Source organism: Henckelia pumila, chromosome 4 (assembly GCF_033568475.1).
Source record: "Henckelia pumila isolate YLH828 chromosome 4, ASM3356847v2, whole genome shotgun sequence".
In the NCBI taxonomy this organism is placed as follows: Eukaryota; Viridiplantae; Streptophyta; class Magnoliopsida; order Lamiales; family Gesneriaceae; genus Henckelia; species Henckelia pumila.
This window is the reverse complement of record NC_133123.1, coordinates 38566619-38585423: the sequence shown is the minus strand read 5'-3', so window position 1 is coordinate 38585423 and position 18805 is coordinate 38566619. Positions and strand designations below refer to the sequence as shown.

The 18805-nt window shown below is 35.1% G+C and overlaps 2 protein-coding genes across 3 annotated transcripts; both read right to left on the bottom strand.

Annotated features, from left to right (window-relative positions):
* Positions 1 to 2079: 2079 nt before the first annotated feature.
* LOC140859943 (transmembrane 9 superfamily member 3-like) lies at positions 2080 to 8704 on the bottom strand. Of its 2 annotated transcripts, XM_073262585.1 has the most exons (8): positions 8365 to 8704; positions 6947 to 6987; positions 6263 to 6848; positions 6028 to 6165; positions 5738 to 5894; positions 3428 to 3912; positions 2376 to 2640; positions 2080 to 2260 (listed from the first exon to the last, which is right to left on the bottom strand). In XM_073262585.1, the coding sequence occupies exons 1-7, from the start codon at positions 8508 to 8510 to the stop codon at positions 2421 to 2423; spliced, it is 1773 nt and encodes a 590-aa protein (XP_073118686.1). In that variant the 5' UTR covers positions 8511 to 8704; the 3' UTR covers positions 2080 to 2260; positions 2376 to 2420. The 2 variants fall into 2 exon arrangements, with proteins under 2 accessions (XP_073118686.1, XP_073118685.1); XM_073262584.1 differs by having other exon boundaries at positions 2080 to 2640.
* Positions 8705 to 11045: 2341 nt separating this feature from the next.
* LOC140863163 (ATP-dependent RNA helicase DEAH12, chloroplastic-like) lies at positions 11046 to 18586 on the bottom strand. The gene is made up of 3 exons (XM_073266373.1): positions 17530 to 18586; positions 13507 to 16648; positions 11046 to 12475 (listed from the first exon to the last, which is right to left on the bottom strand). Exons 1-3 carry the CDS (start codon positions 18412 to 18414, stop codon positions 11265 to 11267), a joined length of 5238 nt encoding a protein of 1745 aa, XP_073122474.1. The 5' UTR covers positions 18415 to 18586; the 3' UTR covers positions 11046 to 11264.
* Positions 18587 to 18805: the final 219 nt, after the last annotated feature.

Here is an 18805-nt window from a genome sequence, read left to right as displayed (position 1 = left end):
CCATATCGTGTTTGGCAGGTAAAGTGCACTCAACCTCCTCATCAAATGCTAAAGTTGCGCATTCAAAACCTCTCTATGAAAAATTTATAGCCATTTTAATCCCTATGTGTTTAATTGTTTGGCTCGAACAACCATAAAAATCCCGGAATCGCACGTCTAAGCGTTTCATGCCGTATAAAAGGTGCTTAGGAGAAAGAGAACGCATGGATAGTGCATGCCGATGATGGGAGAAACAACCGATTCTCCACTGCCTATAAATTCGAAAAGATTTCATCTATATGATAGCTATTATTAACATTTAGCAATATATATATATATATATATATATATATATATATATATATATATTAATATGATAATTGTAAACTGTAACTATATGATTGAATTTTAATTTTATGCATGGGAAAATTTCAGTCTCCATTTTCATGTACTCAGTAGTTAAGGATTATTGTTTTTTGACATGCATTTAACCACCTCCTAGTCTACCATGGATGAAGTTGTAATGAATCCTTTTTTGGTATAAAGTTTTGGATTTATTTTTTCAGTTTTTGTTTCAGGTGCCATATTAACATTTTCTATGTTATTTTAATAATGTTTTTCATTATGAGATGGGCAAATTTTGATCCACCTATTTTTGATCAAAGAGCTCGCAGTTTCTACTTATGACTCATGAATAAACATCTAACTAGCCAAGAAAATGTGTGTTATGTTCGAACATGAACGAATGAAGAAGATAAAGAAATTGTGTGTTTTGTTATGCTTAATGCACTTAATGATTCTTGAACTCTCTCCATAATTTATGGAAACGACACTTGAGACAACACTTGCTTATTAACATAACAAATTGTTTATAATAATTTTGAGTTTTTTTTTACCTATAATTTGAGTTTTTTGAATTTGATGTATTTGGATCATATGAATATCCATTTTAATTATAGCTTTGTCATAAATTACCTTTTAAAAAAAAAACCTTGCTTAGTGTTTGGCAATGTTACATTTTATTTGAATTATTTATAATAAATAAACTGATGTCGAACCACTGATAAATTTTTTCTTTTGGATGCTATCTTAATACGATAATATCTCATCTCTCTTTTGATAGATCGTGTCTTTTTATAAAATTTAAAACTTGGATTGACGCAAAAATAATTATCTACAAAATTTAAAATTTATCCACCTATATTAAACGATAATATAAAAATGAAGTGCTTTGGCATTCGTATAAAACTTTCTAATAAATCTGTGAAACCTGGATATAACATATGAATATCAAATTTTAATAAAGCTTGAAATATATTACCTAATTACATCTTAAAGAATAGTTTTCTTTTTTAAAAAAATACAACTTAAAGAAAAAAAAAAATACTGATGTAGCATCAGACATTTAACATTTCGAATGTTTGATACCATTGCCAGAATAGCCGGCACTGGAGAGAATGAAAAATTTTCATCAAACTGAAATAATCGATCGAATCAGTTTATTTTGAAAATTCAATTCCTTCAACTTTTGAAACTTGATTTTATTTTTTAAAAAAATATTAGCTAATTCTTTTTTTAGAAATATATATATATGTTAAACAAAAGGATCGATTTTTCTCAAAATAAAATCCAAAATTATTAAATTCTTTAATAAACTTTGCTGGGTCATATAATTTTAGAAGATCATAAAATTATTTATATAATATAGGGTTAATCATGTTTACATCCCAGGTTTGTCATATTAACCAAAAAAAAAATCCAATTATATTTAAATATTATATATATCACTTGTGGTTTGCGAATAACAACTAATTAATCCGATAATTTTTAACATTATCGTACACCCCCGAGTTTGTATTTATCATACATTTAAACCCCTAACATAGTAGCATTACTTGGATTAATCCAGTTACCAATTGCAAGAGCCAGTTTCTGTTTCTGTTTCTGTTTCTGTCAATTTTAAGGTATTCCTTCACTTCATATTGATTTCCTAGTTCCTAAACAATAAGATACATGCATTGGAGTCTTACCATGGCTCACATAACTTGCACAACTCTACAAAGCTGAAAAACAAAAATAAAAAACCGAATCGTAGAACCGAAATTCTAATCTTACATTTCCAAATTAATTAATCATCAAATCCCCAGACACAAAACATTTATCACCCACAGAAAATTTCACAAGTAAAATCGACATTACCCATCGTCAATCTTCCACGTCAGATCCTTAAAGTTCCATTCGGCACCCGGTTCGGATAGATGGGAATTGCATCCATTCTCTGCTCACTTGATTCACATAGTTATCAAGTACAAGTCTATTAAATTGGGATCCTTGATGCAGCGAAAGATGGAAATGAAACTCTTATTAACATCTTATCTATTTTGCATGCAGTGAACATAACATATGAACTTGGGGCGAATACCGACATGTGATCTGATTTGTTACTCGCACTTTATTGAGCGGTATATGTGACGCACAAAAAACAAAGCAGCACGGAAGCCTACAGTTCCAAGCATGAGGAAGAAAGCATAGCATACACAAGCCATGTACCCGAAGAAAAACGAGGTCTGCATGAAACCAGACATTTCTGACCGTGCATTGTAGTAATACAAGCAGTAGCCATAGATAAACAAGCCAGTAGATCCACCGCATGCAAAAGACCTGATAAGTCGACGGAAATGAGGAATTATCATAACAAGACATTTTTGATTTCGGAAAGAAACTCCGAATATAGAATTCTACATAGCAATCTGAAACATTCTCACAAGATTGAAGTTTCATAGTTGACATCTTAATAAGAGATTTAAAGAACACTTAATTTGAAACGATGAAAGAAGAAGCAGATAACTACGGACAAGGTGGTTGGACTAAAATCAACTGAAAACATTTTAATGCTCCATTTAAATGTGATTGGCCATCCGCACATGCAATTTGGTTGCCTTACTACATAGGGCATCCAGAAGAGAGAACAAAAAATAAATAAATACAGGTAAAATACAAAAAAGCAATTCAAGAATAATGATGCAGGAACTCTTTTTTAAAGTTCTCAAAGTAAGGTTGGGTACAAAGCAAAGCTCATGTGGATCAAGGAAATGACTTCGGGGAGGGCAGATAAAATAATCATTCGTTATGCACATCTCTTCACCAGAATTCCAAGCATTGATGTTTCTCAAAAGAAGAGGAAAACAAACTCTAACATGCACTGAAGGCTATTCCAGAAATATAACTTCATGCATACTACGAGCAGGCAAAATCTGACACAAGCCATCCAAAAATGCTGCCTCAGGAAGCGATAAATCAACTATTAAGAATATTCAATATTACTATAATAAAACAGCCAAATAACATACAGCGGCCAAAATCGGACATAAGTCATCCAAAAATTGAAGCTCAACATATAATAAATTATATATTTAAAACATTCAGTATTACTTTAAAAGGAACATACCTCCACCACCACTTGTGATCTTCAGCAGCAAGTTGAAAATAGGTCAATGCCACAGTAATAAATGCAGTGACAATTATGAGAATAATGAAGACAATGAATAAGATGCTGTAAATGGTGTAAATCCTGTGACCCCACACACTCGCAAATATATAGTAAAGTTCTATGTAAATGGCACTAAATGGCAAGAATCCAGCCATTGCCATTTGAGGAAGGGTTCCACGATACCAAGGTAGTGGTGGAATCTCTCTCGGATATTTTGTGGTACGACACGGAGCTTGAAACTCAGCCTTTCTATTCTTTCCAGCAATCCCTCCCAATACCAACAAAGGTGATGTAATAAGAGCCCATATGAGAAAAATAACCACAATAGTCCCGAATGGAAGGGCGGCTGTGGCGTGATAAGTAATGGCAACAGTGTTCAGGAAGCAAAAGGTGAGAAACAGTGGCACAAAGAAGAGGCCTCCAGTCAACAATAAATTTCGGACCTGCCAAATGAAGAATTTGAATATCAGGCAAAGAGATAAACGCGTCTGCAACAAGCAGAGATCATAACTATACACAGATAAAAAGATAGGTAATAGTTGATTTATTTGGTCTGCATTTTGTTTATCTGCTTAGAAGGATAAGTGACCTGATCTATTTCCAGAACAAAGGATAGGAAGTAAAGTTTCTTATAAGTTGTGGCTGGCATGCCCATCCCAACTTGGACGAAAATTTCCAAACCTGCTAATGAACCAATATATTTCTATGGCAGCAAATGAATGGGAAGATTGATAGGGTTGACTACCAGAGATCCCCATACCGTCTGCATTTACTTCCAAAGGATAATAATGAGATCAATTCCCTACCTTTCTAGCATATAAGCAAAGGGCCAGTCTTGTCCTATATTTCAAGGTAAGGGTGGCAATGTGGTGGATAAAAAAGGATCTGTTGTAACTCACCCTGCCAACCAATGGTTAAACCTAGCCTCCCTTAGACCTCACACACCCACTCCCCACAAAACCCAAAATCACCAGTAAAACCTGCTCAACCCATTAATCCTGACAATTAGAATATTCAAATGTACACAGACAAGTTCTCTCTCGTTTTCAGTTAAACTATCTGAAGATAACATAACAAAAAGTTTTCAGGCTTTCTTAAAGCTCAAAATCAACAGAACAAGCCACTTTCAGTATCCCGATATTTTACAAATAGTGCCGAACCCTAGCCAAGATAAAGTTATAAGTTATTTAGTGCCAAGGCTTTCCGTTTTTAATGCAACTTGAAAAGAGTACACTCGTTCTTAGGATATGAAGAAGAGTTTTGCAAAATTTTCATGGATTAAGCCATTTCTACAATCACTCAAAATCAATGAAAATAAAAAAGAAGTGGAATGACTATATGCACTGCCACAAAATTAATTCATCTCCCCAAATCTTCAAAAAAATAGAAAGAAAGACAGAAGCCAAGAAAAATCTTCTACATCTCAAAGTTAAGAAACTAAATGATTTTTGTCAATGATATACGATAGAGTGATTGAATGAGAAAGACAATTTCCAAGGGTATCCATGTTAAATAGTTTATACTGCTCGAACTAATTGTACCCTCATTGCAAATAGATTTCTCTAATTGGCATGGCTTATGGTATTGAGTATACCATCACCTAAATGTTCAAATCTGTTTAAGAAGCAGCACTGCCCCTGCCCTCCAAAAAAGTGGAACTTTCACGACAAACTCAATGTTATCTCACGAAGCTCAACGCCAGCACCCTGTTAACACACATAATGATACACACCTTTTCAAGTCCAAATAGCACAACACAGTTCAATTTTTTTTTAGTGGAAATGAACCTCCTAGGCTTCCTTAACAACACAATTTATCACAATCAAGCATGATGAACTCAATTCAGGAAGGACAACAATGAAGACATTACTGCTGGAACTTTTTGTACCCTCCTGTAAATAGAATTTTCTAATGCACAAATGGCATTGGTTTTGCCCATCACCTAAATATTCAGATCTGTTTATGAAGCAGCAGAACTCAATCCTTGTACCCAGTTAACATACATAATGATACACCACTTTTTCAAGTCCAAATAGCACAAAACAATTTGGAAAATGAAGTGCAAATCAAGCTTTCTTGATCACACAGTTGATCACAATCAAGCAATGATGAAGTCGATCCTATGACCTGTTGTTTTCTCAAATGATAAAAATACTTGCACGATGGGCGGTTCCAAAAGAGTTTTAACAGGAGTCTAACTGAACTGCTACATAAAATGGAAAGCTAGAAGTTAAGAGAGAACGCAGCAATAAGTTCAAATTCACTCACCCAATTTGTTCCTTCTAACTGGCAATAGAAAGAAGCAGCTGTATATCCAGCAATACCAGATGTAAGAGCATAAATGACAACCAAAGCAGTAAAAAGAGCTCCTCGGTTGTAGGGGTAAAATACACCAACAAGAGCAAGTAGGAATATAAAAGTTGTCCTGTACATGAAAAAATGTTAGTAGATTGGTTCTCTGCATTAAATAAATAAAGATTTGATGCTCATCAATCATCAAAGCAACTTATTTAGATAACTTCAGTCAAGTCAATTCAAAACATCCTAAACATCCTTACAGAGTAAACAGCTGAGTGCCACATCCAAGGGAAGCAGCAAGGAGGGACTTGTGCTTGGGGAACCTAAAAACATCACCATGAATGTACTTCCATCCAGTTTCTTCTTGGTCATCAGCTGTTTCTTCATCGTGAGCGTATCTTTTGTGGTAAAAAAAAAAAAAAGAAAATTTTTTTATACAAAAGTTGGTAAATCAGTCATCAATGTCGTGAAGGCAAAAGCAGAACTAGTCCTTACTTCACAAAGTCATTTTTGAGAACTCGCATCAGAATAGTAGCAAGAAATCCAGTAAGAAGGAGCACGGTGACACATGAATTGATAATCGAAAACCAATGGATCTCCAAGTGACGACTATGTGTTGAAGATGAGGAGTACTTCTCCATTCTATTCTCAAAAGTCACTTCAGTTTCTTTCCATTTGACTGAGTACATGAAGTCCACGTCAACTTCCCTATCCTCAGTAAGATCCACCAAAGCATTAGAATCGGCACGTGCATTGATCTCGATCACACGATCCTTGTTGTAAGATATTTCAAAATGAAGATGCTTAAACAGGTAATATTTGTGATCATCAGGATCAGCCTTGCCATCTTTATCAATCTTTCCTATGAAACCCCACAGGGGTAGGTCATCATAGTACATTTGAAAATAGTATTCCTTTGCAACCGCGCTTCGAAACTCGGCAACTTGTTTCTTTGACAACTTCCTTTTACAGATTATTTCTGGCTCTTTATCAGCTAAAAAGTCAAGCTTGTATGGAGCACTGACCAAACGGTCTCCATTCAGCACTTCACCAAGTGCTTCTGATTTATCTTTCACACCATCTGCCATCAAGATGTGTATATAAAACAGGAAATTGGTTTAATTAAACCAAAAATGGAAAACGGAAAAACAAAAAACAAAAATATATAATATGAGATACCTGGAGAACAAAAGGGTAGATCAAAATATCGATAAGTTTCACTGAAAATGAATAAAAATACACGACGTCATTGATACAACATGAAATCAACCATTCACAAATGCCACAATTTAATAAAATTTTATTTACAAATAATTTATCTTTTAAATAACAGAATAACATCCACAAGTCATAATAATCTTCATCAGACAAACACGAGCAAGTGGCGGTGAACAGTCCCATGGAACCCTTTTTCCCAACTCCAAACAAAGTCTGAATTCCACAAGAAGTATCCATCTTCAGGACAGGATCAACAAAATGATAAACCTAAACTCAATTATCTAATATTCAACAGTAGTTGCATGTGCAACAGTGCAAGGTCTTCCATTACCCTTTTTCTCTCAGGAAATGCCATTCTTTCATTTTATTTTTTTTTAAAATCTTGTATCTGATTAAACGCATCCTCCTTAAGTCTCTAGCAGACAAGTCAGGTATAAAGCAAAGAAAAAGGTTAACAGGAATTTTTTTTTTTTGTTTAATTATGAAAATAAGAACTATCCAGTATACCACTACCTTGATGTACTGTCAACCAAAAATCCAAATAACACCAAAATGGGACTAAAGCCAACACCTGAACTACATTTCTAACTCCTTTAAACAAAATCTGAAAATAAGGCCCCATTTACAATTTTATCGATTAAACAGGAGAACAAGTTTCACAAAAAATAACATTTCAACTATTCAACCACAGTTCCTAAACAGCTGCAGAATGGCGCTTCGACGTCAAAGATCCAGGTTTGCACGACCATCTCTTTTGATGGGGCTTTTTCAATGTATGACATCGATTTTTCCGCCATCATGGAAAGTTTTTTTGTATAATTTCCAATAAAAGAATGTTCTTTACAGGATCACAGATATTTCTCCGCGTAATGGAACCGTATCACAGATGACTTCCTTTTCTCAAAATTAACTTTATTTTTTAAGCCTGAATCTAATTTCTTGAATGAAAAAATAAATAAAAGTTCTCCACAAAATGTTTCAAAATTCTAAATATGTTTACTTTATTCAATAAAAATCCGCTGTGGTCACCACGATTGTCCCTTGAAACCAGAACCATCGCCTCTGCAATATCCTCCACGACTGTGCAGGCGCTTACCACATACTCCACACAGTATGTGGAGCGATTTTGCATCTTTTCTATGTACCAAACCTAACAAGTCCTCTGTTCCTTGTCAAAACTATTTGTTTATGGGATTCAAAGATAATATCCTTATCACAGATCCAGAAAGTAAGACAAAGTATAAAAGGAGAATTATCTGAGAACAAAAAGATGGGATTCCAAGAAGAAAAAAAACAGAACTAAGAAGATGCAACACAGAATAGTTACAATAATTGTGACATTACCCACTAAAACAGGCACACCAAAAAAAAAAAAGCACCTGGGATTGTTGAAAGGGCCGACTTTGTTTGCATAGAGCGGCACCGGGTCACCGAGTTTGTATTTGTGATTCGATGCATCGGATTTAACCCCAACTACGAAGCAAAGAAACATCAAAAGCAAGGAGGCCTGACAAATTCCTCCCATTTTAACCCTAATAATCACAAGTATAAATTAACAAGCAGGAATAGATTAGAGCAGAACTGTATGAGAATCGATAAGGGATAACTTCAGCTCTCGTACACACACACAGACGATTGAATCAATCTTATAAGATTTGGGGAATTTTCAAGTTCAATTCTTTGTTGGTTTTGATAAAATAAGACAAGCAGGGTTTTGTGTTCCTGAATGCCATTTTGCCATACTTGAGAATTAATAATAATAATAATAATAATAATAATAATAATAATAATAATAATAATAATAATAATAATAATAATTATTATTATTATTATTATAATTATAATAATTTATAATAAATAAATAATAATTACATTTATTCAATTTAATCAAATAGATTTTGTGTTTTAACTTAATAAAATTAACATTTTTTATTTAAAAAAACATTTTTTTATATTATGTTTTATAACAAATAAACCTCTAATAAGTGGTTGTCTTAATTGTCGGAGAAGGTGCTCGTTTGTCAATGTAAAAAGTTCAATCCTCCGGCCAAAATAAAACACTTTTCATAAAATTGTTGTGTTTGATTACAAAAATCATTTTAAAAAAACACTTAAAAAAATATTCTTTTAAAAAGCTAGAATTTCAAGATTTTTTGGGTTTTTACTTCTCAATATTTAAAATTTTAGATAAAAGAATTTTTTAAACATTTATTCAAACGTCATAATCGCTTTTTCTTTTTAAAATAGAAGCACTTAAAAAAGCCGAACTTATTTAAGCGCTTTTTTAACATGATTTTTTTCTTCTTCCTATTTTCGTCATTTTCATCGGAATGTTGATGTGGTGAAGAAAAATTATAGTGTTACCTAAAATTGGTGACATGACAAAGACAATTGTTGTCGATTTCATTTAAGCATTTTGCTGAAAAATGACAAAATGAAAAAATAAAAAAAATTAATGAACTAATATGACCGATTATTAAACCAAAAATATACTTACGACTGAGCATGGATGATCCAATGATGACCGGTCGACCTTATCTATCTAATGATAATTTTTGGGTACACTAAATTAAGCATTGTGATATGTATTGAGAATTGCTGAATTTGATATTGTTTAAAACATTCTCGGTACTTAACATAGAAAGATTAGGAATCAAAGTTTATAAGTGTCTTGGCCACGATTTATTGAACTAACGACGTAGCGTTGCAGTACCACCTATAATATCTTCGAGGCTCGTTATTACACCAAAACAATGTGATGAATTCAGAACCCTAACACCACTTGGTTAAATGAATATGATAATGTATGGATAAAGTACATTGCGATATTGAAGGAAATGAATATGATTGAAATTAATAATGATATGTTTGATGAGAATGATTAATGTCGGGATTGAGATCATGATAAACTGAAAAATTACTTTTTTACCCTAATCATTATAAATAAAATTTAATTATTATATTAATAATTAAATTTTCATTAATTTTAAATTCAAACCACAAAAAATAATTAAAAATATTAATAAAATAGAAAATAATAAATGTAATAATAATATAAATATGCATTTATTTTGATAACTAAAATATTAATAAATAATTTTATATTAATTTTAATGTTAAATTTAATTAGTTAAAATAACAATATTACTGTTAAATAAATAATATATTAATATTAAATTTTGGTGAATAGTAATTAAATTAATTAGTTATATTATAAATTTTATAATATGTTAATAATTATTTAATGATAATATAAATATGCATTTATTGGAAAATATTAATAATAATTTGAATATTAATTTTAAAATTAAATAAAGGTTGATAACAATATTAATATTATTTTTAAATAAATAGTATATTAATAATTATTAAAATATGATGAATAATAATTAAATATTATAAATTATATTTAAATATTATTAAATTAATATTTTATGTTAATTATCAAAAGGTCACTGATTTTAATTTCCAAATCACAAAAAATAACTAAAAATATTAATGCATGTATAAAAATAATTAAATTTATTAATATATATAAATGATTTTATTTATAATTAAAATAGGAATTCTAATTTGAATATTCATTTTTTTAATGTTAAAATTAGTTATGTTATAAATTATATTTAAATAATATTAAATTTCTTAAATTTACAATTAATTAAATTGTAGGGTATTATAGGAAATTTTTTTTTATCAACCTTCATCCCTCCTCCCATAAGGTATTATTATTCCCTCGTAAAAATGATAATAGTATCTACAGTGCGGGCCGGATGTGGACTGGGCGGATCTATCATAATATTTATCAGGCATACAAAACGCATGACAAGAAAAGGATTAGTAAGCAATCCTCCCTTATCATGCTTACCAACAGTGCCTAATAGTAAGTAGTGTGAAAATTTCATCGATGAATAAAATGGTGACTTCTTAACTTGAAAATAAGTTCTAACAATAAGTTCTGGCGCCTATGACTTGTAGTTTATCAAACATCAAGATCTTAAATCTTAAAATTAGAACGAAGTTTCAGGTTTGAGACTTGATCGTAACAAATTCCTACTCAATTTTAGGGGAAACTGTGAACTATGAAACTGGGATGAAGCAAGAAAAGTTAAAAAGGCTCATATTTTACCACTCCAAACTTATATACCGAGCCAAATGTGAACTCTACTTTCCTACCATCAACATTTATACTTTACAAGTAAATGAACACGGCACGTTCCCAACATAAAGTAGCGGTAATTATATATACATACAAATGGACACAAATAGTTTGGTTCCAAATTCAAATAATAGCCGAGTGTACAGCCCTCAAATGGCCGTAGCACTCATCACTGCTTCCAAAGAATTCCAAGCATACCCAGCAAACATGCTTCCCACAACGACATTCGATATGGTTGCACCCATCCACCTTCTCGATAGTGAAACCACAAACGGGACACATTTTCACATTATCTTTTCCAATGCACCACTCTTTCAGAGAAGTATCCGGGTTGTCTTTGAATTCTTTATATTTCTCGCATGTCAGATAAGGGTGATATTCCAAGTGACACCTAGTACAGGTCTCGGCTAGGCAGGAGCCACAGACAAATTGACCACCGGGATGGCCAGGTTCTGAAACTCGGTACACGGAAGGACAGTCAGGCGAGGGACAAAACCTGTAGGTGCCACCACTCCCAGCAACAAATGAACCCAAGGAGGCCCGAAAAAGTTCATCCAATTTCTCGCTGGAGAATAAGGATCGTAAATCAGCAAGCAAGATAAGAGCCCCACAATCCTCTTTTGCACACCGTAAAGGAAAACTATCCTGATTTCTTATTGCAGATTCGGACTGCTCAACCAAGCACAAGCGGCAGAACTTGTGACGACAGCCCTCGAGCATGTAACAATCTTCGACTTCACACAAGCAAATCGGGCAGGTATCATTATTACTTCTTGGAATTTGCAGTCCACTTGTCTGTGCGAGATCATTAATTATTTCTTCAACTTTCTGTTTCAGCTCTTTCGAACCTATTATTGATATGCAATGGTGTTTTGCATTCAAAGAGAACTCCGCCTCAGGAAACTTCTTTTTAAGACCTTGAAGATCTGGCCCAAATTTCTGGACCATTCTCTTCATCATATCAGGAGGTAAAACTCCATCACAAAGTTGGATCTCAAGTTGTTTGGTGTCTCGTAGAGAAAGCAGGGCTTCAGCAAACCTCTGCTGTGCACGTGCAACCCTTTCCGGAGAGCCAAATATTCTTACAGTAATGCTGTGCTTATCAAAAAGTATATGAGTCCCAGTTTCGTGCTGAATGGATTTCATAAGCAAAACACCATCTCGAGAAAAAAGAAGCTGAAGAACTGAAACAGTGATGTCTGGATGTTGTAAAATATTCCCTTTCATGAGCTGCTCCAGAGGAGCTCGTATCTCTGCCACGACTTTTGTTGCATTGGCAGATATCTTTACTCGATAAGAACCATTCAGGTTCCTCTCTAGATTACATTCAACGCCTGTGAAGAAGAAACGTTGAACACCATCAGCTCACGACATCATAAGTAGAGGTTACTACAATCTCTAATAGGTAATAGTTATGAGTGAGCGAGACCAAACAGGTAGGAAAGGTTTTATCTCTCCATATGGCTCTTAAATAACTCGAGAAAAATGGGCTTGAACCATATGCAATTAACAGTAATGATTCTGAAACCAGCTCCCCGGTGAACAGATGTGAGATGGATCATATTAAGTCGCATCAAGGAATGAGTAAATGTGCAAAATGAAATAATCAATCCATTACTACACGACTTCCTCCATCTATAAAACTAAAAACAATAACAGATACAAAGATGCTATTGAAAATTTACCTTGAAAATTGAATTCAATAACACGCATGAAAAGATCAAAGATACTTGGTTCAAAGTAAAGCTTAAGGCAACATGATTGCTATCCCTTCGTATAAATATAAATATGAATGAATCTCATGCTCGTTTTCAATCTTGCTACCATATGATCGAGTTTTGTGAGGAGCACACACCAAGGAACATTGCCATGAGTGTAAAATATCATTTGATGGCTCCTAACAAAAGTGACAAGAAAATGGACTCAAAAGGGGGGCACACTTGCAGGGATAAGCAAGATGTTAAAGTGAGAAGTTATCTAAAAACTTTGAATTCCAACACAGAGCTTGGTTACAAGTGCAATCGTGTGCTCTCACCACCCAATTTGGTTATGTTTCTTCTGACACACGGATGGTTTACGCACATGCAAAAGTTTCCAAAGCTATAGTGATTAAAAGTATTTTAACTTATTGCATGAGGTATACTTGCAATACAGTTGGAGGTGTAATTAGTTACATTTATTGCTGTCAGACACTCTGGTAAACCTAGGAAAAACTCTATCACTCTAACCATTAACTATTTGATTTCAGCTCATCGTAAACTGGTTTCAACAAATTTGCTAGGATACTGAAGAGAAGCCTTGTCAAGAAAAATCAACAGACATATATGACTTTTGCAAAATGACTTGAAACAAGAAAATAAAATACCATTTCGCCGTTGCACCCTAGCAAGCAAAGAATTCAGCTGGGTCCTAATAACAAAGTAAACAGCTGCTGGACAGGATACAGAGCTTTGAAACATTCGCTGACATCGTATTTTCTGCCATGAAAAACACCCAGGCAATGCTTTCCCATCAATTTGTTCCAAGGCCTTAGCTGCCTCCAAATGTAAATTCCCATCAAAAGTAATTATGGCTCGCATGTAGCAATCCTTAGGTTCAGGCTGAAAGACCTGAACACGGACACAATTTCCTTGTGGGTTCCTTCGAGGCATAAAGGGGGAAATTTCACGCATAACTGCTTCTTCGCAAGCCGTGAGAGTGGGATTATCTATAGCATCGGCTCTAAGCAGAAAGAAGTCCAGGATTCGCCTACTTGTTGCTGCACGTAGCACCTGCAATATATCAGCTTCATAAAGTTCCTTATCAAGTCCACGAATTACAACACTGTCCATAGCCTTTGTACTCATTTCAGACCAAACAAGCCTGTCTGCAATTATTAGATTAGAGAAATCATTAACCATTAAAGCAACATCCTTTGGATCACACTTCACAATTGCTAGCCCCTTGCTGTACCTACGAGGCCAAAAAATTTTGGCTCTAACAGCAGGAAATGACGCCATTTTGTTATCACCACCAAAAACGTTTTTAGAAGGAATTACCTTCAACAAGCCACCACAGAACTCAAAATCACTTAATTCAGTGGCTTTCTTGGCAGCATCAGGCGTCAGAAACGTTACCCTTCCCCATTTTTCTCTTTCTTCATTATCCAGACCACAGCCTGAAAATCTGCTAATGGCACAAATATCACCAGAGGTAAAACTTTCAAGAAACAACATGAGCTCTTTATCATTGAGCGTATCAGCCTTTGAATGACATACATCTACTGTCAAAAATCTCTTCTCAAGTTCCAGGTGCTTTATCTCTGCCCCAGCACCAAAGAGAGCAAATGAAGGTAAAACTTTGGGTCCTCCATTATACAAGCATTTCTCCATGCATTCATTCTGCAACAACTTTTTTTGATACTCCAATGCATTATTCACTGAATCACACAAAGTCTCCATGTCTTGTGAAGAAGCAAACAGATGTATCTCATTATAATCAACATTAACTTCAACACCTATACGCTCATCTGCACAAGAAGCTCTGATACATGAAACAAGATGGCGAACATTGCCATTCCATTTGCCGCAAAACCTTTTCAGAAGCACACTTCCAAACCCAGACAAACTCCTCTTTTGTAGCTGATGATTGTCCATCTTAATAAAATCAAAGACTGGCACAGGTGAAAGGGTTGACAAGCATTTAAAATCGATTGCAGTAACACAAACCAAATATTCATTGGATGATGAAAGGATTTCACCAAAAACTACCCAGGGTGGTCTCTGACCAAAATTCAGCAAAGAACATGAAGGATGAAGTTGAACATGTTTCCCAAATAATGCCACTTGATAACCAAGCTGATCATATCCAGAGTACATAGCTACATTTTCTGCCAGGGAAGAGAGTATAACATTTTTCAAAGTTTCATTATGTTCAGTATTCATTTGAGGATCCCAAAGCCAGTAATTTGGTACAATAAGATTAAGTTCATTCTTTAGACATGCTTCCAGATCTTGGACAGTGTCATGGCATCTCTTCATGGACTTAGCATTTATGCTGTTTTCCCAACACCAAGTATTTTTCCTTTCCCGAGGCAAAGACTCCCACTCTTTGAAAACAGCAAGCAAAGTGAAGAGATCACCATCAGAATGGCAAAATTGCACCTTCAAGCGATCAGATTTCAACTTGTCTTCATCGGAGCCAACCCTGCAAAATATGCTACTAGAATTGGCCATCACAGCAGCAAGAACAAGACCCTCTCTGCGCAAGCCATGTCGGAAGCATTGTAGAATTAATTTACAAAGCCGAGGTTCAATACCCAACTTCACCATCTCACCCCCTTCCGAAGTTAATTCACAAGAATCATTTGTTTCTGCAACAGCTCCTAACTGAATGAGGCTTCTGACAGCCTTATCAATGGCACTCGGACTAGGTGCATCCACAAAATCAAATTCCTGCACATTCTTGATGCCCAAAGCAAGAATCCTTAAAACAGCAACACCAAGATGGACCATACGAATTTCTGGTTCCTGATGAGACAGCATGGAGTCAAAATCATCCTCTGTGTAAAGTCTATAACACGTCCCTGGTTCAGTTCTTCCAGCACGACCAGCACGTTGCTTAGCAGAGCTCTGGCTGATTTTGCAAACCCTTAAAACATTCATTCCACTAGCAGGCTCAAACCTACTCTCTTTTACCAACCCGGAATCAACAACATACTTGACACCTGGAATCGTCAATGATGTCTCAGCAACATTTGTGGTGAATATAACTTTTCTTTTCCCAGGATATGTCAGAAAAACCCGATGTTGCTCCTCATGAGAAAGTTTCCCATGCAAAGGTAAGGCAATTGCGGAGGAGGCTTGAAACTTCTCACAAGCCCATTCAACTTCCATCTGTGAGGTCAAGAAGGCAAGGATAGTGCCATCCTTCTCCGTCTTGTTTATTCGAGTTACAATCCGCATAACATCAGAAACATATGATGGAACAGATTTAGAAACAATTAATCCTTCAGATTCACATGGTACGTATTTAACATCAACAGGAAAGCTTCTGCCAGGCATATGAAATGTTCGACAACCAAAAAAGTAACTTGCAAATTGGTTGGCATCCGCAGTTGCAGACATAATGATAAGCCTAAGATTTGATCTTTGAACTAGTAAATTTTTTAACAACGCCAGAAGTAGATCTGTGTTTAAGCTTCTCTCGTGAGCCTCATCAACAATAATGCATGATATCTTAGATAATTGCTTATCACTCATGTAATGCTGCAACAGGCAATTGTCGGTCATAAAAATGACTTTGGAGTCAAACGTCTGAGAAGATGAACGTGACAGATAGTAATCAACTGAAGTATCTTTATAACAACCATGGCTTTCGACTTTAACCCTTTCCGCCAACGAGATTACCGCAAGTTTGCGGGGCTGAGTGCAAACAGTCGACTCATGGCTAGAAACTGCAGAATCAGCAAGAAACTGCACCAACTGTGTGCTCTTTCCCGAACCAGTCTCCCCAACAAGTACAGTCATCTATGGACATAGCAACCCAAATAGTTATTATAAAAGTGACCATTGAAATTAAAAAAACTAAATTCCACAAAGTGGTAGCGAGATAAGTATTTTTGCCTTAAATCTCAATGCAAGAGGAAGAAGAATGCAGCATATAACAGCAACCATACAATAGGTGGCATTGTGCTGGAGCTCTCTATTTTTAACATCAAAAAGTATTTCCAGGCAAATTTAAGACAATCCAGCCAAGAAATTATTGCTCATGCGAGGATATGGATTATAATGGAAATGTTAATTAACATCATAAAGGTAAACGGCTGATACAATGAGACGTGATCTAGAGCTGAAGAAAATACAATGTACCCGTATGCAGAAGGTTTCATCGTAAATACAGATATGATCTGAAAACGTTTTCCCAACTTAGCAGGTAATAAAATTCTAAATGAAAATAAATATGATCTGAAACAATTTTTTTTCCCAAGAAGAGCATTTACTCATCTTATGCACCACTTAAACTGAAGGCACGCATTAGGAATTTTACAAGAGATACAGAGAACCTACAACAGCATGGTAAACCAAGTCTGGCGACAATCACGCGTTCTCTGAATTATTAACAAGACAAATCCGACTTTGCGACATTGTTGTTAAACTCTTATGTGTTCCGATTATAGTTGCAACCAAGCAGCATTTTTTCCATCAATTTCTAAGTAACTAAGCGGATCCCATAATTATCTAGTCTAATTTATTTATTAGCTTATGTATTTATCTTTTTTTCTTTACGGGAATGAATTGACAGACAAATGTAAAACACATATAATCATCAAAAGATAAAATATTCCAAAATAAATGCAACACATAGGTTAAGCAATCAAGAAAAACGTATTACACTAAGCTAAAGCAACCTGTTGGCTCTGTATCTGTTTCAGGATTTCCTGTCGATGGGCGTAAATCGGCAGTCCATCGTCAAGCCTCTGGCATTCCCTCATCATCAACATGTAAATCCTCCCCCACTCAATCTCTCCGTCCGAAAAGTGAAAAATAGGAGTAACGCACTCTTCTTGGTCTTCCTCATCACCCAAATAACTGACGATGCACTTAACCCCACTCTTAAACTCCTGAACCCTCTTGAAGATCAAATTCCTTTCATCTTCCAATCCTTTCTTTTTTCTCCGCAACTCATTCCAAATTGCAATTCTACTCGGCTTACGCAAGATATCAGAAACCCTCTTAATCTCATGCTCCACATCCCCGAGTTTCTTCATCCATTTCTGAACCGAATCCCCCTCCAACAATCCCTTCAATTTCTCCAAAAATAATGGTCTCAATTGATTGTTCAATTCCGCCTTATCAGAAGGCAAATCAATATTACAAATAAGTCGAGGCAAAAAATTATGCCCGTTTCCATTCAGTTTCATTTCCCACAACTGAACAACTGTCTCCAACGTCTCACTCCACTGCTCATAAAGAAGCACCCCCGCAATATGCGCAGCCGCGAGAACATTAAATTTCAGGGGCTGGTGAGTAATTTTCTGAACAATTTCCCTGGTTTCAGCGGCTCCCATCACGCGCGGACTGTCCCTTCTAAGCTGGACGATGAAGTTGGTGCGGGCTGAAAAAGAACCCGGGGGTCGATCGCGGTAGTGGTGAGAAAAAATACGGTCCCCTCCCCACTGCTGGTGCGGCGGGCGACGAAAAGACTGGCTATTCAGCGGCTGAGATAATCCAGTCCGAGCATGAGGCGGCTGGTGGCGGGCATCGCCGGAGGCGTAAGTTTCCGGTTTATACATGGTGAAATTCAGGGTTTTTTCAGAAAATTTTGAGAAAATTCAAAAAACCCTAGAGTGAAGAGAGTAGCTGTATGGTGAATGTGTGAGGCAGATGCTTGAACAAACCGAAGAGAGGAGTGCAGTTTTGCAGAGTCTTCCGGGGAACAAACAAAGGCACGAACATGAAAAAATGGTGAAGAAGAACTACAAAGGCGTAAATAAATAGCGTATCAAAACTCATAATACGACAAAGACTTTTTGTTCTTCAAATTAACAAAACAAAGAATTTGGAAAGACTTGGAGTTTGGAAAAGTAAAAACACCATTATTTTATTTTATTTTATTTTTCACCAAAAAAATAGAAATAAAAATTACATTAACATAGTTTATATCTACACTCTAAGATTAAGATT

Excerpts from the sequence above, each read along its gene's own strand:
- LOC140859943 (XM_073262584.1), bottom strand. The coding sequence starts at position 8,510 with ATGGGAGGAATTTGTCAGGCCTCCTTGCTTTTGATGTTTCTTTGCTTC. Across the intron at positions 6,849-6,946 it reads TCTACCCTTTTGTTCTCCAG|ATGGTGTGAAAGATAAATCA; the intron begins GTATCTCATATT and ends TCTTGATGGCAG. Across the intron at positions 3,913-5,737 it reads AGTTAGAAGGAACAAATTGG|GTCCGAAATTTATTGTTGAC; the intron begins GTGAGTGAATTT and ends TTCATTTGGCAG.
- LOC140863163 (XM_073266373.1), bottom strand. The coding sequence starts at position 18,414 with ATGTATAAACCGGAAACTTACGCCTCCGGCGATGCCCGCCACCAGCCG. Across the intron at positions 16,649-17,529 it reads AACAGATACAGAGCCAACAG|ATGACTGTACTTGTTGGGGA; the intron begins GTTGCTTTAGCT and ends CTATGTCCATAG. Across the intron at positions 12,476-13,506 it reads TAGGGTGCAACGGCGAAATG|GCGTTGAATGTAATCTAGAG; the intron begins GTATTTTATTTT and ends TCTTCTTCACAG.